Here is a 24,971-nt window from a genome sequence, read left to right as displayed (position 1 = left end):
TGGACACCCACAACTGATTCCTTGTAACCAGCCACTTCAGTGTCTTGTGAGAAACTTGCCCCCTCAGGGTTTTCCAGATGATAACCTCTTTCTTTCAGGTCACCACAGAGTTCCTTTTTGTTTCTCTTATTTCAAGTGAAACATTAGGCAGCCAGTCGTCTCCTCTTGTATGAGCCACAAGGACTTTGACCAGGCTAAACTAAGCACTCACAACCAGTCTTCCAAATGGGGTTTTCCTCAAACTTGCCAGCTTGTCCTGTTCCAGTCCCAGCTCCTGCTGCTGACTGTAGCACTAAGGAACTCAATTCTCTCTCTCTTTCTCTGAGAAAAAAAACCGTGTTTCTCTCTCTGCTTTCAAAACCACATGACCCTCTTAGAACAGCAAGTTCCACTCCAGACAGCCTGCAGCTCCGACAAGTTATTTCATCTGTTGCCTTTTTGTAAACAACAATTCATTAGTGAAGTCTCTTGGGCACCGTCCAAAGCTTTTGCAAAGGCTCTTGGAGCCGGCCTGTCTAGCATGAGCAGAGCTCCAATATTTTAAATAAGATCTATTTTAAATTGTTTGTATGTCTTCTTTTTTTTTCCACTTTGGCTTGGCTTCGCGGACGAAGATTTAAGGAGGGGGTAAATGTCCACGTCAGCTGCAGGCTCGTTTGTGGCTGACAAGTCCGATGCGGGACAGGCAGACACGGTTGCAGCAGTTGCAGGGGAAAATTGGTTTGTTGGGGTTGGGTGTTGGGTTTTTCCTCCTTTGCCTTTTGTCAGTGAGGTGGGCTCTGCGGTCTTCTTCAAAGGAGGTTGCTGCCCGCCAAACTGTGAGGCGCCAAGATGCACGGTTTGAGGCGTTATCAGCCCACTGGCGGTGGTCAATGTGGCAGGCACCAAGAGATTTCTTTAGGCAGTCCTTGTACCTTTTCTTTGGTGCACCTCGGTCACGGTGGCCAGTGGAGAGCTTGCCATATAACACGATCTTGGGAAGGCGATGGTCCTCCATTCTGGAGACGTGACCCACCCGGCGCAGCTGGATCTTCAGCAGCGTGGACTCGTCCACGTTTGTATGTGACCTATACTAAAAACCTTCCCCAATTTATCTCCCAAAAACAGATCTATGATCTATCACATTAGGCTGCACCTGAATGGAGAGGAAAAAAAAAAATGTTTTTCAGGAAGTGCTTTAGGTCAATGATCTTTTATCAGAAGGAAAGCAAGTTGGAAAAATGTTTTCACTTGCAGAGAAAGGGAGGAAGGATGGGGAGAACAGATGGAACTTGATTGAAGACAAAAGAGACGGGGGAACAAGTGGCGACAATACTGATGAAAGAGGGAACTTTAAAAAAATCTGCAATGATCTAAATTGGTGCAGAAGGATAAAATCTGATATGACATGAGAGATCATCACCTGTTGTGAGTCCCAACCCAAGATGCTGACTGACCATTTCTCTCCATTGATAGTGCCCGACCTGAGTCATTCCAGCTTTTGAAGAGGGAATCATATTGAATGACAGCCCTCTTATCATATATGCCAGAATTCCCAAACTCCATGCCTACAATTCTAGCTCTCTTTCTTCAACAAATTATGAAAAATGAATAATTATAGAAGTTCCAAGTTACATTTCAACTAATTTTCGAAAAGAATGGAACTCGATAAATTATTTACAAACTCAAATAATTTTCAATCTGAAATAACTCCATGGATACAGATGCTACTTTACATTTGTTCATGAAATAGATCTCAGAGTCCTTTAATTATTTATGACATTGGGAAACAATATTAAAGAAAGAATGATTTTTAGTTTAACCAAAAGATACAATGTCTACTAGTGCTGTGAAAGGCACAAGTTATTGGTTCTGGACAAAAAACCCCAAAAACCAATGTCAGATCATAGTAATGGTTTAGTTATAACTCAGGGAAAGTATTAAACTAGACAAAAAGATTTTAAACTTGGTGACAATCCTCTCCGAGTTCCTTGTTCTCAGTTGAAGCATAAATACCTTTCAGATTGCCTTTTCCAGAGAGACCAAAGGCATAGCATATCCCAAACAATAACAGCATGCACTTAAGATCAAACTTTTAACATAAAGCAAATCAAAAAGAATCAAAATTACTTTACAAAAAGAAAAATTACTTTTCGGAAAGTACTGAACAATCCTTAGAATCATTTTGCAGTGTCAAGTCTGTTACAAACTTTATCCGTTAATGATATTCAATATATTTCTTTCCAGATTCCTTCGAGGCAAATTTGTTCTATTGGCAGTAAAAATGTTTTTAGCCTTAAATATTTGTGTTTGCAATGGCTGCAGAGAGTTGAGCAATCAGATGAAGTGAATTTCAGTGCAATTTGTCACAGAGAGCAATGGCATAAGAAAGTATTGCATAGGATTTACAGCACAAAAACAGGCCATTGAACCGAAGTTCCATATATATCTATATTCCACACAAATCTCTGCCTTTGAATTCATCCTGTTAAGGCATCCTTCTATTCTCATCTCTTCCACTCACACAACCAGCTCTCCCTTGATTGCATCCAATGTCCTTATTTATTCCCTATGGTTGCGGGTACCACATTCTCTGAGTAAAGGTTTACGGTTCATAAAATAACTATTCAATGCAGAAAACAGCTATTGCAGAATTTCCCTGGAACACATCTCCCAACAAGTGCTGGATTACAAGAATTGAAGGTACCATTATTTAAACATCAAGCCGATGATGTGGCTGTGCGTCTGTCGACTGCTGTCTGGCGTGGTCTGTAGGAGTAAATATGTCCTCCCCGTGTCTGCATTGGTTTCCTCTGGGTGGTCCGGTTTTCTCCCACCCTTCAAAACGTACTGGGGGTGTTGGTCAATTGGGTTCAATTTGGCAGTGCATGCTCGTGGACCAAAAGGGCCTGTTACAGTGCTGCACGTCTAAATTTAGATTTATATTCAGACAATTCATTGACTACAGTGCTCACAAGGAGAAGAGAGATAGGTAGGAGTGGGAGGATTATTGCGGAATCCTCTTAGTCTATGTTCTAACTGGTGGAAGTTTAGAAAGGACTATACATTATTTTATTTGGGCTGTATTATCACTGAGATAAATTATCATTTATGTACAGCCACAGCTTCTGTTTGTCTGTGGTTACCACAACACAGTTAGCAAGGTGGTTAGGGCAACACTTTTACAGCACCAGTGACTTGGGTTCGAATCTGGTGCTGTCTGTAAGGAGTCGGGATGGTCTCTCTTCGACTGTGGGGGTTTCCTCCAGGTATTCTTGTTTCCTCTCACCCTTCCAAAAAAAAAGTACGAGGGTTGTTGGTAAATTGGGTGGCAGGGGCTCGTGGGCCGGAATTTAAAGTGGACTGAATTCTGAACTATATTCTTCACAGTAATGCCCCTGTGCACTTCACTCATGGTCCTAAAAATGTCCCACAACCATCACGATGATTGTCTGCCACTTCCATTGTTTATCCAAACAAGGGTCAACCAACTACTTGAACATGAACCAGCTGATGGTTTCCATGTTTTCTGTTGTTTCCCCTTTACACTTTATATAGTACATACTTCATTGAACAGTGGGAGGTCTGCTGTGTGTAAAAGAAAATGTGCATTTTCTACTTCAAACTTAACCAAAAAGTCATTGGGTTAAGAAGTTGTCTTAGGTGACAACTCAAGACAGCTGGTATTACATCAGTCAACTATCACTTCGTCTAGCACCTGATCATTCAGGAATTTTAAAGGAATGTCAGGAGGATGGATGGATAGAGGCAATTCCTTTCATTTTATGTGATAACAGGGTGAAATTCCACCCCAGTATTTTGTATACAGAGAATGCAGATTTCTGAATTCTGAACTATATTCTTCACAGTAATAATTGTGAAAACACAAAGTTTAAGCTCAGCATTGAGAAGTGCTTTGGCCCAGAATCCCAGCTTCTACATTATGTCCAGTCACTACTGTGCTACAAAGTGCAAATCTGACTTCATTTGAGGGCCACCAATCAATTTAAAATGGTGTACTTCAGTATTCTAACAAGCCTGCTCCATGTCATTACAAAAGCATAAATCACATTTGATCAAATGAAATTCATACTCTTCCTTACCGACATTGATGATGACCTTTGGTGACACAAAGTAAAAAGTGTGAAAATATTGTACAGTATTTTAGTATTACTCTCAGTTTTTCTGGATTCCACTAAGTTAGTGGAACTAGGAGCCAGATTTGTCTTTCATCTGTCCTTCCCTTGGTCCCACTCTCGGATACACAGGGGGAATTCCAAAACTATTCAACACAAAACCTTCATCCTCAAATCACTAGAAAACATTGAGGATTCTTCCATTGTAAACTCATCTGTTCACATTCCCATCAGTCCATGGAAGACTTCCCCCTTCACGTGAGCATGGGCCAACCAGTTTACAACACCCTATCTAATGCACAGTGACGGCTGTTTGGGGCTTTGTGAAGGAAGTAATGCATCAATATTGCATGTGAAAAAGTGGAAAAGTTTTGGGAAGATCTAAACCAGGTATTAAATAAAATCACAAAAAGCAACATACCAAAAAACCCAGAGATCTTTCTTCTAAGTAATATAAGAAGTAAAGAACTTGGACTCGAATTGGATGGAGCACAAAAAAAGATTTATTATGATAGCCTTAGCTGTAGCAAAAAAATGTATTATGTCAACCTGGAAATTAGAAGATAGCCTGAGAATACAGCATTGGTACATAGAAATGAATAAATGTATTCCATTGGAAAAAATAACATATAATTTAAGAAATAACATCAAAGTATTCGAACAAATTTGGGAACCGTACATGGAACACAACAGAGAAGTTCTACTGTGGACCTCCATCACCTAAAATGACAGAAGGAGAAGAAGACGAAATGAACTGACCCAGTATGTAAAAGTAGAAGACACAAATTTCTTGTTTATTTTCATTGTGTGATGACATTGTTTAATGGGTTTAATGCATCATATATGTTGAACGTTGAGTGAGTGGGGGGGGGGGGGGTGAAAGAGGGAGGGAAGGGAGGGGGGAAAAGGGGAGAAAATGACACTGTGTATATTCAAGAGGGAAATGTTTGTGTGTATTTTGGTCAGCATGGTTCATAGTATGAAAAATAAATTTTTTTAAAAAAATTATTGTAAATGAAGGTAGCTGTATTAGTGATATAGAGTACTGTGAATGAACCTGACATTACTTATTTACCATAGGCATTACTATGAAGTCTAAAATCTGCTGTTAGGAAAAAGATTACAAAATTTAGCCCCAGCTTCAAGATATCAGAAATGTGTAATATTAAAGAAAAACATCAACAAAATGAATTACAATATCCCCGACAGTTCCTGGAGCACTTTACTACACCTCTCACCTGTGTAACTGCCCCACCCCAGCAGAGGTGTTATGGACCAGAAGAGAGCTGTCAACCACACAACAGACAACGTCAGCACAACATTGCATTTGTCAACTCTGTGAGCTGCAGGGAGACAGGAGAAGAATATCTCATCAGATAAGAATGCAACAACAATCTTTTGGCAAAGACGTTAATATTTTAGGACCAGAAATCACATTTCTGAGTAATTCCTGCTGGTTTGTAGCCAAATTGTCATTAAACAAAAATCCCTTGATATACATTGTTTCAATCTTATTTAACTTCACTGACTTTAATATGCTACCAATTGCAATTCATTTTTTTTAAGCTATGTAAACATTATAGGAATTTGTTGTTAAATTACTTCACTGTGTTTCAATCCAGGTGCTCGTGGGCTCATTCATGAGTTACAGTGGAAAGAGTAATTCTATTTTTCAGATAAACTGGTGGTTTACCTTGGTGTGGCTTACAGCCTTTGATATATCTGATGATGCTGATGGCTGTCAAAGTGTTAATACTGCTCAGACCAAACAGCAGAGTCAAACTCCCATCCACCTAAAACATATAGAAACTTGTCAGTCCATAAAATAGAATCTAAACACTTCCAGGAAATTTTGTGGACTCAATCTCAAAGTAGCAGTTTGACAAATGCCAAAACTCTATCTCAATTTCACAAATGAATACTTCATTCAATATAGTTTTCCATACACACTGTTTAAAATGAACATTTACGCAGCATTAGTACTTTTTTTCCAATATGCCCACATTCCAAATTCGACAAATCAAACAATTCTAGCTGAAGTTTGTCGATGCATTAAACAAACTCACCGCAAAAGAAAATGTACTTCTTTTTCATCTAGTTTTAAGTCTAGAACTGTAAAACTCACAGCTCTAACAGGACGGCTATTGTTCTGAAGTTTCCAAACCAAATATGCACAAGTTATTTATTGGGTTGTTAAAGTGACTTGTAGTGTTTCTAAACAAACTGTAGCAGCACAAAATAATTGAGAACCTGCTTTAATATAAAATCTAAAACATGCTCCTGTATTAGCTTATCAAAGTAGTTACAAAGATCTTACTTGATGGTGGTGCCAATGCCAGCTAAAAATTAGGATGTACTTTGTCCTCTCAATCTGTAATGACATGGATATCTGGGTACAGATATTGGAAGCAAATGGGGGTATTTTTCAATGTTGTTATTTTGAAATTGGCCTCAATTGCTGATTGACTTTGAATGGGTATGCATAAACTACCCAAAGAGTTACCCAAAAACTAGCAGGTGCTCGATATATTCAGTATTGTGCAATTGAAGGTCTAATTATGACACTTCTATTTTTAATTATCTCACTGCTGGTCTGTCTGTAATGAAAGCCACCTGCAAGCTCTAGGCAATTGGGAGAAGTGTTGTTCTGGTATTGCTTAATCTCTGGTTTTAATCTCTCATTTGGAAAGATAATACAACTACCAGTGTAACACAAATGTGTCATCCTCAAGCTTCTGTAGATGGATTTATGATGGCTCTGGTACATGGAGAGCAAAATATAGTCATTAATGACTTGAATAAATAGTACAACTGGGCAGTTTGGCCTAGCCCTGAGTTGTTTCACACAACCTTTAAGGAAAAACAACAGTAAACACTAAAGAATGGTCAGGCACCTTGTGGGTTGTATTCTCCTACATTTGGTCTGCTTTCAGCCCACTATTTTAATGGCAAATTGTCAATTGGTATCCATAATGTAATACTTTACATATAAGTCGTGTATTGTAATGGAAGATTCTAACCTGTTTTTTTAAACTTGCAGCTCTGGGTTCTGCAAGGCTGAGAACCTGCTTGTGTTTTAGAATCAGCAGACATAAGCTAAATTCCACCAAGGGGCCAGAGATGCTGTTATCTGACGAAAGGACATCTGTGTACCAAGAACAATTAATCTTCCTGCTTGTTTTGGTCACAGACTGTCAGAGGCCTAGCCTTGATGCAAAATAAACCATTGTATTCAAAGTGATAAGCTGAAAATTATGTTATTCGTTAGAAGCCTAGCATGCTAGCTTGCTTCCTTATCTTTCTTGCTGCTCGCTGGGAATAGGTGCTTGGGTAAGCAGTTTTTGGGTAATATAAGCCATGGTCCCGCTGCTGAAGTTTGAGACTCTCCGAGAGGTGGCAACATCTCTCAGCAAGAAGAAGAACTTCTGGAGTCCAGCCAACGTCCCGGTCAGGGGAGGTGGGGAAGCTGCTACCGGCGCCCTGACAACCTCCTACAAGTGTGCAGTCGTTGCCTCGCTTCGGCAGTTGGGACCAGTCCAAGCGTTGATAAGTATAGTTGGGAAGGGCTTGCATATTGTAGTGTGAAATCAGCTTTTGAATTTGTAATAAACATTTGTATAAACTGAACTGCTCTCGGTGTGTGTGTGTCTATTTTCTTTTGGTAGCTCAAACACTGTGACCAATCTAAAACGAACAAAATGAGAGGTATAAGTTTACCCAAGACATGTATCCCAAGATGTTTCACCAAGAACATAATGTAACAGAATTTGGTCTCATGCTAGATCAGGAGATATTATTAGATGTTATTGGGGCAGCCTCTGGAAGTTGGCGGGCAGGGGCGATGTGTGTGTGTGGGTTTGAGAGAGAGAGTGCAGTGGGAAATGCAAGCAAATCCTTGGCTTGTATTTTAATATTTTAAATTATTTATCTGTTTAATGTTATTTTTCTGGATTTTAATTATTTTATTTTTAAATTACTAACATAATAGCTTTCTGATGAACCAATTAAAATAAAAATTATGTTAAATTTAGTAAGGATGGGTAAACCTCTTTGACATGTGGTAGAATATCAAAAGCCTTTATGATCTTCCAGGGCAGGAACCTGGGAAGTGATGCTTGAGCTTACTTGTGGTGCAGAGCACGCTCCACTTCACTGGATGCAGATCAGTTGATGAGAATAGCCAATTTGTTCGTCCATCTACACCAGCTATGATGTTGCCCAATATCTTGGAAAATATGTTGTAAAATGATAAAACTGATATTCATTGACTGGAGGGAAATGCCCATATTAAGCTTACACACAGGTGATCTAACTTTCTATTGCCAAGGAATTTTATGACCCCTAACATGCACACATCTGCATTTAAAGTGACAAATTTTAAGAGTTTAGTTATATAACAAATGACATTAAAAGGGTCAGCAACAATTGGAGCTATTTAAAGGAGGGTTTCACTTCTGAGAAGCTTGCTTATCTGTAAAATTGAACAGCAAATGAAGAGTATATTACCCTATACATAAACATGTGAAAAACCATGATTATAGGAACTGTTCAGAGCTTTACTAAGATGTAAACTAGGTGGCAGATTAAACCTTGGGAAATGTGAGGTTTGTCCATCTGTTGTGCCATTTTTTAAAAATGTATTTTTGTAAGAACATATGACTATTAAATAAGTAATGAATGAACAAAAAAAACAAGCTTGGTTTATTCTTAACTACAAAGATTTAAATTAACTTACTTCACAAGTCCAAATTGTTGTGATGAGAATCCCATCATCTTGTAAAACATTAAAAATTTCAATGATTCCTCTTGAGTACCCAAAAATTGAAATGCTGGCATCAGACACAGCGAGATTCAATGTAAAATAATCTTGGGGCTCAAGGGTGAGCCTTTGTTTGGACATGGTGAAGATGACAATTCCATTCCCAATCCAGGACAGGCAGCCTGAAACAAACCAGGGAATAATTAAACAAAGTGTATTTAAATCCATGATCTAATATCTTGCTTTTCCAAGAGAAAAAAGCTAAAATATCAAAATACATTTTCGGTGTCACATATAATTTGTTTCTTCACCAGGTTGTCATTTTTCATTTATGAAAAGATATTACAAGTTCTATTCTGGACAGTTCACTCCATAAACAGTGCATTTCATCTGGGCCAAAACTATTGGAGTGACAGCAAGAATTGGATTCAGAGTTCTACAACATCCTGATCTAAATATATTCTTTGAGACTTTTTTTGAAAAAGAATTCTTACAACAGAACATTTACTGCAGGTGACTCTTTGGGGCAAAAGTAAAATTGTGCCTTTTTATCGAAGTACTAACAGCTCCTTTACATTAATATCATCAGTATTTCCCCATTCATTCAAAAGATCTAAGTGGAATGATCTCATCAACAACTTGCATTTATATAATGAACTTAATGCAGCAAAATATCCCAAGGAGTAGTTCTGGAGCAGTATTATAACAAGCATTTTTTTTGGTTGGCTACCCCAACCCACATCTGTAGACATTGAGGTAGATGACCAAAGAAAATTGTTCGTAGAGGGAATTTTTAAACAACCATCTTATTGGGAGAGAGGGATATGGTCATAAAGGAAATTCTGGAGCTTTGGGCTTTGTGAGTTGCAGACATGGAAACAGTTGGTGGAGCAATTCTATCTGGGGATAGAAATGGAGGATATCTCACAGGGTCTACAGTCTGGAGAAGGTGGAAGGATTGAAAACAGGAATGAGAACTTTTAACTTGAGGCATTGCTTACTCAGGGTCCAGAATGTGCATGGCTGATGGGGTGACTGGGAATTGTCCAAGTGGAGATATAGGTAGCATTTGGATGAAGGAGTTAGCAGTGTATGAGTTGAGATTGGGGTAATGTTAAGGAGGTGTAAATAAATGCCCTGTTGGTTACTGAAATCTATGCCTGTGCCTGGCATTGGAAGCTTGGCTGGAGATAAGCAGGTGGGCATCATGGATAGGGAACAACCTGTGCTACTATACACCAGCCTAGGGCACTACGACTTACTGGCTGCGGATTGGCGGCAACCCCAGTCTGGCAGGTGAGCAGGGCTCCCAAAGGATTTCAGAATTGACAGCTTCCTAATGCTTTAGAGGTTCAGAGGTATGGTCAAAATGGTATGAATTGAGTGCCTTGAGTTTGGATTGAGGCTGTGAAACTGTGGAGGTTACAGGGACGCAGGAGTGTCAAGGATACTTGATTTTTCTGAAGTGACTCTCTTTTGCTTCTCTTTCTTGCCTTGATAGTCTCTTCTCTTTGGCTTGGCTTCGCGGATGAAGATTTATGGAGGGGTATGTCCACGTATGCTGCAGGCTCATTGGTGACTGACAAGTCCGATGCGGGACAGGCAGGCACGGTTGCAGCGGTTGCAAGGGAAATTGGTTGGTTGGGGTTGGATGTTGGGTTTTTCCTCCTTTGTCTTTTGTCAGTGAGGTGGGCTCCGCAGTCTTCTTCAAAGGAGGTTGCTGCCCACTGAACTGTGAGATGCCAAGATGCACAGTTGGAGGCGATATCAGCCCACTGGCGGTGGTCAATGTGGCAGGCACCAAGAGATTTCTTTAAGCAGTCCTTGTACCTCTTCTTTGGTGCACCTCTGTCTCGGTGACCAGTGGAGAGCTCGCCATATAACACGATCTTGGGAAGGCGATGGTCCTCCATTCTGGAGACATGTCCCACCCAGCACAGTTGGGTCTTCAGCAGCGTGGATTTGATGCTTGCGGACTCTGCCAGCTCGACTACTTTGATGTTGGTGATGAAGTCACTCCAATGAATGTTGAGGATGGAGTGGAGTCAGCGCTGATGGAAGCGTTCTAGGAGCCGTAGGTGATGCCGGTAGAGGACCCATGATTCAGAGCTGAACAGGAGTGTGGGTATGACAACGGCTCTGTACACGCTGTTGATATGCCTTGATGTTGTACATGCCTTGATAGTGGCGCTGTATTAATAGCGTCTCTTTGTTTATTTAAGTGTTCGTGACAAGAAATCAATTCTTTAATGTGCAGCTGAGACCCAGAAATATGTTTTCTGTTCTTTTTCATACACTTGCTAGACAGTGTTTAAAAATTGTGGTGAGACGTAGATAGGGCGTGCATACAGTCAGTACGAAAACTGATGCTGAATTTTTCAGATGTTGTTGCTTGAGGGCACACAGAAATGAGAAGGAAATTAAGGATTAACCCTTATGGTATACTAGAGGTGTCAATGTGATTAGAAAGAGAACAATTCAGGCAAAGGGTGACATGATTAGCATAGCATTACAGTGCCAGCAACCAGGGTTCAAATCCAGCACTGTCCTTAAGGAGTTCATATGTTCTTTCAGTGTCTGCGTGGATTTCCTCCAGGTATACAGTTTCTTCTCATCCTTCAAAAGTATGGGGATCGTACATTATTTTGGCAGGGAAATTGAAACTGAACCAGTATTGCTTAAGCTAGTCATGTGATTAAGGCACTTGAAGAAAGCATTTTAATTCATCAGAAAGTCTAGGGAGTCACAATTAAAGTGACTTTGGGGAAGATCGTCAATTCTGCTGCTTCTCCTTGTCAGATGAGAGTAGTGATTTGCTGTGGTCATTGTAATGGTCACTTTTTACTGACCTATATCTGGGTAAAGAAAGCAAGATTGTGATAATTTTGATGGTCATTTTGTTTAACCCATGCCTGGATTTGTGGAAATATTGTGGAAGTCACAAGTTCCTTAACCTGTATGCAAGGAAAAGGGGAATTGTGAAAAATCATTTGTATGAAGAAACATTTCTTTGAAAGCAACTCACCAAGAATTCATGAGTTTTGTGAAGTTTTGTGACTCGGTGTCTCACCTACTTCATAATTACTTCTGAACATGAGTTTAAAGATTCTGAGTTTCAACACAAGATTTCTAGGATTGAACTTTGATTTGACTTTTCAGAATTATCCCTACGGTGTAATGTTTTGGGTAATCTACACACACATACACTCATACATCTGCACATAGTTAGGGTTAAGTATAGATTTAAGTAAGATATTATATTATTAATAAAAATTGTTTTGAAGATACCATTGTTTTGATGAATTTCTATTACGGCTGCTCCATGACATATCACTTATTAACCAGAGATTTGTTGACTATGCTCTGACACTTGAATCCTCCTGAGTTTAGTGAGGGACAATTTATTTCCTACAAGTCCTCACCACTTACACTGGGAAGTTTCCTCATGCATCAAAGACAACTTCCTAATTTATTGCAATGGAAAAGACCAACTTAAATATTAGTTTATCTAGAATTTATTAAAATTGTGCTTTCATTTTTAAACTGTATTTTAAATAGTTTTTAAATCATTTGAATCATTTTAAACAGAGAGCATCAGCAAGTGAGATGGAGTTTAAAATGTTATATGAGATGGTGCTCAATACATTTTTGAAGAGATTTTAAATTACGAGAGGGGTGGAAATTCCACTTCATTCAGCCTCCCTGTAATAATGAGGAATTAGCCTGGAGTTTCAAAGTGTCAAAGTCTCAAGAGTGTGACTTGCACTCACAACCTGCTGTCTCAGACGAAGGGGCACCACCAACCAAGCCAAGGCTAACTCTCAATGATACTAATGATCTTCTGTGCATTTAGCTGTTTGGTTTTAATAATGCAGTACTTTACAAGCAGCTCTATCATTTAAATGTACTGGTACAAGTTGTTTCAGTTAACAAGTTGACAACAAATTCCTAGCCAACAGAGTTAGCTGTCACTGAACTTTAAAATAAGATTGACCTTCCTCTGATTTCCCTCCCCCAAAGCTTGCCATCTGATTTGAAGTGGACCTCTGCATACAGTCTTCCACTGGGAAGATTATTCCCAGCCAATCACAGGCCCCAGAACAACCCAGGACATTGCTAAGTGTGCTCCACTTCTGGATCTACTTTTACAGTCAATGAAGTGTTGTCTCAGTCCCACTGGTTCTCAAAGCAGAAAGAGTAGTTGAAGGTTCTCCATGGTATTTGCAATTTCTACAAATTAAAAATATGATTAAAAAAAGATATTAATAATTCAAATAATAAAATTGAATAGGTACATTTAAGGCAACACAATCTGTAATTAACATTCTGTCCAATCTTTTCTGCAGGCTGCCATGGCTTAACTTAATGCAGGTTTTCTGGGCTGATTCCATTGACTGTATTGGGAGGTCTGTGGAAATTGGTACAATGCATTTGCCCTGTGACTGTGGATCAAGTGAGTGGAAGTTCAGGCTTTACCCCTTTAAAAGTCCCAGGCATATGTCTTATTAAGCGAGTAATGACAGCAGGGACTGTCAGAACTTTCAGCGAAAGATTCAAACCAGGAGAATACAGAAGACATCATAGATAAATGATATTAATTTGATTTCAATTAAGTGTGATTATATTTTGCAGAATGAGAGGGATTTACTCTTGTAGATGAACAAATAATAACAAAGCAGGTGGCATGGTTACCGTAGCCGTTAGCGCAACGCTGTTACGGTGCCAGCGACTTGGGTTCAAATTCGGCGCTGTCTGTAAGGAGTTTGTATGTTCTCCCTGTGCCTTCGTGGGTTTCTTCCAGCACCCCAGTTTCCTCCCACCCTCCAAAATGTACCATGTATATTAGCTGTAATTGGGCAGCACAGGTTTGTGGACCATAAAGGCCTGTTACCGTGCTGTACATGTACATTTAAAATATATATATATTGACAAGGACCAAACTGAATAGCACTTGAAAGAGCTTTGGTCAAGGTTGCTTCATATGAGGAATGACCACATCCCTCAAATGTTACAAACTACTTTTACTGATAACTATGCCTTTCTGATATCATGTTTGCCTTTGCTGTATATTGTTTAATTTTTGTATGTTTACTTTTGATGATGATGTTTAATACATTGTTGGATTTATAATTTTTATTAATTTTTTTTTTATTTTTCACACTATAAACCATATTGACCAAGATACATACAGACATTTTTCTTCTTAAATATATAGTGTCATTTTCTCCCCCCTCCCTTCCCTCCCTGCCTCACCCCCTTCCCCATTTATTTGAAGTTCAATCTATAAGATACATTAAACCCGTTAAACAATGTTGTCACTTAATAAAAATAGACAAGAAATTTTACTGAGTCACTTCTTTTCGTTATCTTCTCCTTCTGTCATTTTAGGTGGTGGAGGTCCATGGTAGGTTTTCTCTATTGTGTTTCATGCATGGCTCCCATATTTGTTCAAATATTGTAATGTTATTTCTTAAATTATATGTTATTTTTTTCAAATGGAATACATTTATTCATTTCTATATACCATTGTTGTATTCTCAAGTTGTCTTCTAATTTCCAGGTTGACATAATACATTTTTTTGCTACAGCTAGGGCTATCATAACAAATCTTTTTTGTGCTCCATCCAAATTGAGTCCAAATTCTTTGTTTCTTATATTACTTAGGAGGAAGATCTCTGGGTTTTTTGGTATATTGCTTTTTGTGATTTTATTTAATATCTGGTTTAGATCTTCCCAAAATTTTTCCACTTTCTCACATGTCCAAATTGCATGAATTGTTGTTCCCGTTTCCTTTTTACAGCGAAAACATCTGTCTGATACTGTTGGGTCCCATTTATTTAACTTTTGAGGTGTGATGTATAGCCTGTGTATCCAGTTATATTGTATCATGCGTAACCTCGTGTTTATTGTATTTCTCATAGTTCCGGAGCATAGCTTCTCCCATGTTTCATTCTTTATTTTTATGTTTAGATCTTGTTCCCATTTTTGTTTAGGTTTACCGTTTGTTTCCTCGTTCACCTTTTCTTGCAGTTTGATGTACATGTTTGTTACAAATTTTTAAATTATCATTGTGTCTGTAATCACATATTCAAAATTGCTTCCTTCTGGTAACCTCAGACTGTTTCCCAATTTGTCCTTCAAGTAGGTTTTCAGTTGGTAGTATGCAAACATTGTATCGTGAATTATATTATATTTATCCTTCATTTGTTCAAAGGATAATAATTTATTTCCCGAAAAACAATTTTCTATTCTTTTGATCCCTTTTCTCTCCCATTCTCTAAAGGAAAGGTTATCTATTGTAAAAGGGATTAGCTGATTTTGCATCAATGTTAGTTTTGGTAGTTGGTAATTTGTTTTATTCCTTTCTACATGAATCTTCTTCCAAATGTTGAGCAGATGATGCAATACCGGTGAATTCCTACGTTGCACCAATTTTTCATCCCATTTATACAGTATATGTTCAGGTATCTTCTCCCTTATTTTATCTAGTTCTAATCTGGTCCAATCTGGTTTTTCCCTTGTTTGATAAAAATCTGATAGGTATATTAATTGTGCAGCTCTATAATAATTCTTAAAGTTTTGTAGTTGTAAGCCTCCTTGTTTGTACCATTCTGTTAATTCATCTAGTGCTATCCTCGGTTTCCCCCCTTTCCATAAGAATTTCCTTACTATTTTCTTTAACTCCTTGAAGAATTTCTCTGTTAGGTGTATTGGTAATGACTGAAATAGGTATTGTATCCTTGGGAAAATGTTCATTTTAATACAGTTTATCCTTCCTATCAGTGTTAGTGGTAAGTCTTTCCAATGCTCTAAGTCGTCTTGTAATTTTTTCATTAATGGATGGTAATTGAGTTTATATAGATGGCCGAGGTTTTTATTTAGTTGTATACCTAGGTATCGCATTACTTGTGTTTGCCATCTAAATGGCGATTCTTTCTTAAACTTTGTGAAATCCGCATTATTTATTGGCATTGCTTCACTTTTATTTGCGTTGATCTTGTACCCCGATACTTCTCCATATTCCTTCAATTTCCTATGTAATTCTTTTATTGATATTTCTGGTTCTGTTAAGTATATTATAACGTCATCTGCAAATAAACTGATTTTATATTCCTTCTCTTTTATTTTTATCCCTCTTATTTTATTTTCTGTTCTTATCAGTTCTGCTAGTGGTTCTATAGCTAACGCGAACAGTGAGGGAGATAGTGGACATCCCTGCCTTGTTGATCTGCTTAAATTAAATTGTTTTGATATATATCCATTTACTGTCACTTTCGCCAATGGCCCCTTATATAATGCTTTAATTCAATTAATATATTTCTCTGGTAGGCTGAATTTTTGTAGTACTTTGAATAAATAATTCCATTCTACTCTGTCGAAGGCCTTCTCTGCGTCTAAAGCAACCGCTACTGTTGGAGTTTTATTTCCTTCTACTGTATGAATTAAGTTAATAAATTTACAGATATTGTCTGTTGTTCGTCTTTTTTTAAGAAATCCAGTTTGGTCTAGATTTACTATTTTTGGTATATAGTCGACCAATCTGTTTGCTAATAGTTTAGCTATTATCTTATAATCTGTGTTAAGTAGAGATATTGGTCTATATGACCTTGGTGCAAGTGGATCTTTCCCTGTCTTTGGTATTACTGTAATTATTGCTGTTTTGCCTGAATCTGGTATGCTTTGTGTTTTATCAATCTGGTTGATTACTTCCAGGAGGGGAGGAATTAATAAGTCTTTAAATGTTTTATAGAATTCTATTGGGAATCCATCCTCTCCTGGTGTTTTATTGTTCAGTAGTTTTTTTAAATATCTCCTGTAATTCTTCTATTTCAAATGGTTTTATTAATTTATTTTGCTCCTCTGTTTGTAATTTTGGTAGTTCAATTTTAGTTAGAAATTCATCTATTTTGTCTTCCTTCCCTTCGTTTTCAGTTTGATATAGTTGCTCGTAGAATTCCCTGAAGTTTTCATTGATCTCCGTTGGATTATATGTAATTTTTTTATCCTTTTTCCTTAATGCCAATACCATTCTTTTAGTTTGTTCTGTCTTAAGCTGCCACGCTAGAATTTTGTGCATTTTTTCTCCTAGCTCATAATATTTCTGTTTTGTCTTCATTATGTTCTTCTCCACCTTATATGTTTGTAGTGTTTCATATTTTATTTTTTTATCTGCCAATTCTCTTCTTTTAGTTGTATCTTCTTTTATTGCTAGTTCTTTTTCTATATTTGTTATTTTCCTTTCCAACTGTTCTGTTTCCCAATTGTAGTCCTTCTTCATCTTAGTTACATAACTTATTATTTGCCCTCTGATGAATGCTTTCATTGCATCCCATAGTATAAACTTATCTTTCACTGATTCCGTATTTATTTCAAAGTACATTTTAATTTGTCGTTCAATGAATTCTCTAAAATCCTGTCTTTTAAGTAGCATGGAGTTTAATCTTTGGTGGGAAGTCCTCTAGCTCTATTGCCAATAACAGGGGTGAGTGGTCCGATAATAGTCTAGCTTTATATTCCGTTTTCCTAACTCTCCCTTGAATGTGGGCTGATAACAGGAATAGGTCTATCCTTGAGTATGTTTTATGTCTACCCGAATAATATAAATATTCCTTTTCCTTTGGGTGTTGTTTCCTCCATATATCCAAAAGTTGCATTTCTTGCATCGATTTAATTATAAATTGGTTACTTTGTTCTTTTTGTTAGTTTTTTTTCCAGTTTTATCCATGTTTGAGTCCAAATTAAGGTTAAAATCCCCTCCTATTAGCATGTTCCCTTGCGTATCTGCTATCTTCTAAAAGATATCTTGCATAAATTTTTGATCTTCTTCATTAGGTGAATATACATTGAGTAAATTCCAAAATTCTGAATATATCTGACATTTTATCATTACATATCTCCCTGCTGGATCTATTATTTCCTCTTCTATTTTGATTGGTACATTTTTATTGATTAATATAGCTACTCCTCTGGCTTTTGAATTATATGATGCTGCTGTTACATGTCCTATCCAATCTCTCTTTAATTTCTTGTGTTCCACTTCAGTTAGATTCGTTTCCTGCACAAATGCTATATCTTTTCTTTTTTCAGTAAATTTAAGTTTCTTCCTTTTGATTTGGTTATGTATTCCATTAATATTTAAAGTCATATAGTTCAACATAGTCATTTCATACTTTGTTTATCTTTCCTTTCCGTTTCCTCATCACCACCTTCCCTTCTTATCCATTTCTGTTTTCTTTTTTTGAACACATTATAAGACAACATTTCTAAAACATAAAATATTTCCACTATTCTCATATCTAAAATTCCTTTAACCCCAATAATCCCTCCCCTTTCTGAGTTGCCCTTTGTCCCTTGTCGGGCAACCACATCTCCCCTCTCCACTTGGATTTGCGAATCCGCTCGCAAGCGTCAACTGATTTCACAGTGACTGTTATTTTCCCCCACCCAACCCCCCCAGAAAAGATTTTAATCTTCATATATAATAAAGGTCACTCTCTTAATTCCCTCCTTACTTCCTTTCTTTCCCTTCTTAGTTCTTACCTAAACTTTATTTATATATATATATATATATATATATACACACACACATAGTTTGTTGTCATTTTTGTTCTTGTTACATCTCTTCATCTGTCTGTTTTGTAGTTGTTCTGCAAATTTTCGTGCTTCTTCCGGATCCGAGAGTAGTTTGCTTTGCTGCCCCGGAATAACTATTTTAAGTACCGCTGGGTATTTTAACATAAATTTATAACCGTTTTTCCATAGGGTTGTTTTTGCTGCATTGAACTCCTTCCTCTTCTTCAGGAGTTCAAAACTTATATCTGGATAGAAAAAAAAATTTTGACCCTTGTATTCCAGTGGTTTTTTGTCTTCTCTTACTTTTTTCATTGCCTTCTCCAATATATTTTCTCTTGTTGTATATCTTAGGAATTTTACTAGAATGGATCTTTGTTTTTGTTGTGGTTGTGGTTTAGGTGCTAATGTTCTGTGTGCTCTTTCTATTTCCATTTCTTCCTGTAATTCTGGTCTTCCTAGGACCCTGGGGATCCATTCTTTTATAAATTCTTTCATATTTTTGCCTTCTTCATCTTCCTTAAGGCCCACTATCTTTATATTCTTTCTTCTATTATAATTTTCCATTATATCTATCTTCTGAGCTAACAGCTCCTGTGTTCCTTTAACTTTTTTATCAGATTCTTCTAATTTCTTTTTTAAGTCATCCACCTCCACTTCTATGGCTGTTTCTCGTTCTTCCACCTTGTCTACTCTTTTTCCTATATCTGTCATGATCATCTCTAATCTATTCACTTTTTCTTCTGTACTTTTTATTCTTCTTTTTATTTCACTGAATTCTTGTGACTGCCATTCTTTTACTGTTTCCATATATTCTTTAAAAAAATATATCCATGTACTTCCCCTTCCCTTCATCTTCCATTTCTCTGTGTTGTTCCTCCTCTTCTTCTGAGTCCACTCCAGGATCTGTGTCCTTTACCTGTGTCTCTTCTGGTTTTCTTGTTGGGTTGTTTGTTTTATTTTGTTGGGTATTTTTGGTCTTGTTATTTTTATTAAAAGTGTCTTGGTGTTGATCTTCTTCCTCTGGGTTGGTCATCTGTTGTTTCTTTGATTTCCTATTTTTATTCTCTTCCTTCTTGTTCTCGTTATTTTCTATGTTTTCCTGTTGAGAGTCTTGCTGTTGTGTTGTGGTTGTCTGTTTCAGCTGTGGAGATTTACTCCTCAGCTGGTCCCCCCTCCCATCAGTGTTATTTTTGTCTTGCGCATGCGTGGTTGCGCACTTTTATTTGGCTCCGTGAGCCATTTTTGTAGTCCCGAGTTCAGGGCTTCTACTGACCTCAGGGTGCGGGCCTCTCTCTCCACGGCAGGCCTCCTCGTACCGGTAAGGCCTTCCCCTTCCTCCTCCGGCGTCTTTCCTTCTTCTTTTCTTCCCGTTGCCTTTGGTTTTTCTTTCTTCGCTGCCATTTTCTCCACACTTTCACTTTCACTTTGTTGTGGTTTCTATGTTTGTGCCTTTGTTTTTTCTCTATCTTTTTTTTACTTTTCTGGAGAGGGCTGGAGTTCCCCCACCGGCCACTGCTCCATCACGTGACTGGATTTATAATTTTATAAGCATTAATTGACTGCATTAGACTTGAATAGCGCAAACACTGTTAAAAATGCATTTTACTAATAAATGCATTTATAATTTATCATAATGTTATATGAAGAGCAAACCAAAAATGAAAGTTTCCTTCAACAAAGATACTGCCAAAGTGTCCCATATGGTGACGTTCTAAGTGATCTGTTTGCTTTACAAAATTGGATATTTTATTCCATTTTAAACCTGATAACATCCGCATTGTTCCTAAATGGCACCACATTTTGACTGGCAACCCATTTTGAATCTGAGAACCACTACTGAAGTCTTTCTTTGAAAGCTGGGACTACTACAATTCTCAACCAATTACCTTTAAAATAAAATCAATGGGGTGGAGGAGATAGGAGAGGAATTGTGGTTGTTCACCTGAACACAGGGGCTTACAAGAAATTCTCATATATATATCCAAAAATCAGTATTTAATTGCAGGTTCAGAATGGAGGGTAATTGGAGGATACTGATTTAAAGTAATTGGTGGAAGAACGAAAGCACATGTGGTAAGAATTAAATAGTTTCAGGTAGGTCAAGTGGAAAGCTAGTTTGAAAGTTAAACTGAATCAGAAAGATGAAATCAGGGAAGGATTTGCAAGCTGAATGGTAGAACCCTGGGGAGTGTTTAAGAACAAAGAGATTTGTTGGTACAGGCAGATAGTTCCATGAAAGTAGTAATGTGGATAGACATGCTTTTCTTCATTGGTCAGGCCTTTGAATACAGGAACTGGCATGTCATGTTAAACTGAACAGGAAAATGGTGAGACTACTTGGAGAGGCTGGGACTTTTCTCCCTGGAGCGTAGAGGCTAAGAAGATCCTTCTAGAAGTTTATAAATTCATAAATAGATAATGAAATAAATGGCCATAGTTTATTTCCCTAGAGTAGATGAATCAAAAACTAGAGGACACTGATTTAAGGTGTGAGGGAAAATATTTAAAAAGGGTTTGAGGGGCATCTTCTTCACATACAGGATGATAGGGATAAAGAATGAGCTGCCAGAGGAAATGATTAAAGTGGGGACCATTGTAATATTCAAAAGGCATTTAGACATGTACATAGATTGGAAAGGTTTATAGGGATATGGGCCAAACACATGCAAATAAGATTCACTTGGTTGGTGTCCTAAATTTCCGTCCTGCAGAACTCTATGACATGAGGGGAAATTGACTTTTCTGATGAGGTAAAGTGATCTAAAATGCAGTTGCTCAAGGGAAAGAGGAAGTGAATTTATAAAAAACCTGGAAAAAAATTTGCAATTAATCAAGATGGAAAATTATTCAGTTTATCGTCAAAAGATAGAGGAGTATGATTACATTAGAGATCAAACACTGGGACTTTGGACTTTTATCTGGATTGTTCCTTCTATTACTAAGCATCATTCAATTTTGACTTCTGCATTTTATATCAACATAATGGGTTCTTCTGTAAATCACAGCTTGAAAACTTTGTTCAAGCATTGATAGATCTGCAAGTCCTATTTCTATTGTCACAAAATTAACATATCTGAAATGTGGAAGGGAGAACTACACAATTGCACAATAAAAACCCTTCCTGTAAACAACTGCATCTGTGAATGAACTATGTTCTATATAGAATTACAACAGGGATCAATCACAATGAGGTTGCATTTTGTAGTAATGGAGCAGTTTGATAGGAGAGGCATGTTCCCATTTAGGAACACAAGTAAATAGATGGGATAAGTCAAACAAAAATACTGGAGGAACTCAGATCTTGCAAAGTCCATGGGAGGTAAAGATGTATAACCAATGTTTCGAGCCTGAACCCTTCTCCCAGGATGGAAAGGGTCTTTGATCTTGATCCACTATTCAATATGTTCAAGAATGATCATCTGTTTCAATACTACATCCCTGCTCTATCCTCATACTTTTTTTCTTTCCCCTCCTTAAATACATTGTGTTGTGGCCTTCGCTGTCCTTTGTGATAACAGATCCCACATATTCAGCACCCCTGGATGAGAATATTTCTCCTCCTCTCAGACCCAAATATCTCACACCATGTTCTGGGCATCCTAAATAGGGGATATATCCTCTTCACATAAACTCTGTTTGAACCTGTCAGAATTTTGGAAATTTCAATTAGATTCTCTCTCATTCTTCTAAATTGTAATAAATTTGCAAAGGGTAACATTTTTATGTTCTGCTGCCCTTGTCTTTGTCCTAGAGGTCAAGGGTTTGAGTATGCTGTGGTGATATGACCACCAGCCTACTGAAGGGGGCAATCTGCGTACCATCTAAGACCATCTAAGGTGCTGATTCCACCTGGCTGGCTGTCAATCAGCCGACTTCATATAAACTTGAGCCAGCCCTCCTGAGCCAGTCACACAGGGAGCCACCAAGGCATGAACTGGTGTTCAGGCTTTTACTGGAATAAAGCCTGTTGTACAGTCTTTTGAGTTTGTGCTTGCTTGCTACTACCTCAGTCCACCACAATTTATTCCAGTAAAAATTTAAAGAGTGATCAGGAGCCTGGAGATCGAACCCCAACAGCCGGATGCCCAGGCATGCTTCAAGATCTGGAGGCATGCATCATCCTATCACAGGTGGAGGTGATCAACACAAACCAGAAATGGCTCATGATGCTCCGCACTAAGCAGGACCCATGAGCTTTCCAGGCCATCAAGGACTGCACAGACTACAAACCTGCGATGGCCATCCTGGAGAGCATGTACAAGCCCCAAGCAAATGTTGTCTATGCCCAGATCCTGCTCAGCATCAGGTCTCAGCAGCCAGGTGAGATGCCTATCTGGGGGTCCTGTGGGAGCTAACCCGCCCGTGCCTGGCTGAGACCGGGGTGACCGAAGGGGAAGTGGAGTGATTGATCTGGGATGCCTGCATGCGAGGGCTGTGCTCGAGAAGCACCCGATAGAAGCTGATAGAAGAAAACATTGCCTCATTTGCCAGGACAATGGAGGTAGTCTGCTCCCTGGAGGTTGCAGTTCATCATGCTGATGCCTTCGATGCCCAACTCCCCCAACTTTCGGTCTGGCAGATGCAGACGACCGCTGTCACCAAAGGGCCCTATGTGGAGGAGACTATCGTTGCTGCTGGCGCCACACACCCCTGTAAGTACTGCGGGTCACCATGTGGTCAGACAGGCGATCCTGCAAATGCTGCCCAGTGAGGAGCTCGTACTGCTCCCGATGCTGGAAGAAAGGTCACTTTGCGAAGGTGTGCCTTTCCGGGCCCATCGGGAGCGCTGTGGCCCTCCATAACCTGCTGGGAGCCCTCCCAAACAGAGCCATGTGCAAGGACCGGATAACGCCATTACTCACCCCACCACTTTTGCCCTCACCACCAATGTCACTTCCGGCCCAGCCACTGACCAGCAATGCTGCAGTGTGCTTGCCCTAGGTGCCGCCATCTTCCTTCGGATGACTTCCGCCCACACCAAAGTTGTCACTTTCACCCACACGGATGACGTCACCTCCAGCTTCACTTCTGGTAGGATTGCCTGACTGCACTGACGTCATGTGCATCCGGTGGGCGCCGCCATCTTGGGCCAGCTGGGCCCCGACGGCACATCAATGGGATGACATGGTCAACATGGACATATACCCAATTGCCCACCTGACGCACCCCATGCCCAGGAAGGAAGCCGCTGGCCGCTATTTACCTCAAACATTGGGGGGCAGTGACTCAGACCCCAAGATGGTCCTAGCGTCCACCACCTTAAAAAGGGACATTTCCAATGGACTCGGATGCTCAATGATTGACATCGCTGTCAATGGGAAGGTAACAAAATGTCTGTTCGATAGCGGTAGCACAGAGCTTTGTGCACAAGAATGTGGCCTGGACACTGAAGCTCAAAATCTATGCCACAAACTTTTCCATCGCTTTCACAGCCCAGGACTACTCCATCACGGACCTTGGGCACTGCTCAGTGGATTTGACAGTGGGTGGGGGGACATACAAAGGTTCAGGCTCCTGGTCATGCTCCAGCCTTCTTAGGGCTAGACTTCCAATGTCACCTCCAAAGCCTTACCCTCACTTTTGACAGGCCCCTCCCCCTCTCACATTCCATAGCTTACAGCCCTGCAACTGCCCCCAATCCACCTGCAGCCTCTCCATGCTACGGGTAACTCCTCCTGCCCTCTTCAACTACCTTACGTCAGATTGCAAGCCCATAGCTGCCAGGAGCAGGCGCTATTGCACGGCCAAGAGAGCCTTCATTATGGTAGAAGTGAGGTAGCTTCTGGCAGAAGGTATGATGGAGCCTAGCACAAGTTCCTGGAGAGCCCAAGTCCTGGTGGTAAAAGGGGGTAGCCAGACAATAAACTAGTACACCCAACTGGACGCCTACCTCCTACCCCGAATAGCTGACATGGTCAATGAGATAGCCTGCTATAAGATTTTCTCGACAATTGACCTAACGTCAGCCTACTACCAGCTCCCTATCCATACATGGGATATGCCATATACCACCTTTGAGGTAGACGGGCATCTCTACCAGTTCCACTGGGTTCCATTTGGGGTCACTAATGGGGTCTCTGTTTTCCAGCAGGAGATGAACTGCATGGTAGACTGGCACAACCTATGAGCGACCTTCCCGTACTTGGACAATGTCATCATATGCAGCTATGACCAGCAGGACCATGATGACAACCTGGAAAGATTTGTCCGGACGGCGGAGGAGCTGAACCTCCCTCACTTACAACAAAGAGAAGTGCGTGTTCAGCACCACCCGCCTCGCCATTCTAGGGTACATCATGGAACATGGTGTCATCAGTCCTGATTCAGAGTGCACGTCCCCACTAATGGAACTGCCCCTCCCCCACACACTCAAGGCCTCTCCTATTCTCTCAGTGGGTCCCCTGTTTCTCGGACAAGGTCTGCCCAATGGGCCCAAGACACCACCTTTCCCCTCTTCCCTGAGGTGTAAACAGCTTTCGCTCACATCAGGCAGGACATCGCCGATGCCATGATGCATGCCGTAG

General features: G+C 39.4%; 1 protein-coding gene across 1 annotated transcript in view; it reads right to left on the bottom strand.

Moving 5' to 3' along the window:
- opn6b (opsin 6, group member b) overlaps positions 1-12,325 on the bottom strand; it is a 31,378-nt gene extending 19,053 nt beyond the window's left edge. Inside the window, exons 1-4 of the mRNA XM_069915485.1 lie at positions 12,304-12,325; positions 8,851-9,056; positions 5,809-5,908; positions 5,354-5,458 (exon numbers count right to left, since the gene is read on the bottom strand). Coding sequence (XP_069771586.1) covers positions 5,354-5,458; positions 5,809-5,908; positions 8,851-9,056; positions 12,304-12,325 — 433 coding nt within the window. The remainder of the gene's footprint in view (positions 1-5,353; positions 5,459-5,808; positions 5,909-8,850; positions 9,057-12,303) is intronic.
- Between the last annotated feature and the right edge of the window lie 12,646 nt (positions 12,326-24,971).

This window comes from Narcine bancroftii, chromosome 2 (assembly GCF_036971445.1).
Source record: "Narcine bancroftii isolate sNarBan1 chromosome 2, sNarBan1.hap1, whole genome shotgun sequence".
Classification (NCBI taxonomy): Eukaryota; Metazoa; Chordata; class Chondrichthyes; order Torpediniformes; family Narcinidae; genus Narcine; species Narcine bancroftii.
Note: the sequence above shows the minus strand (reverse complement) of the source record. Positions and strands in the feature narration are given on the sequence as shown.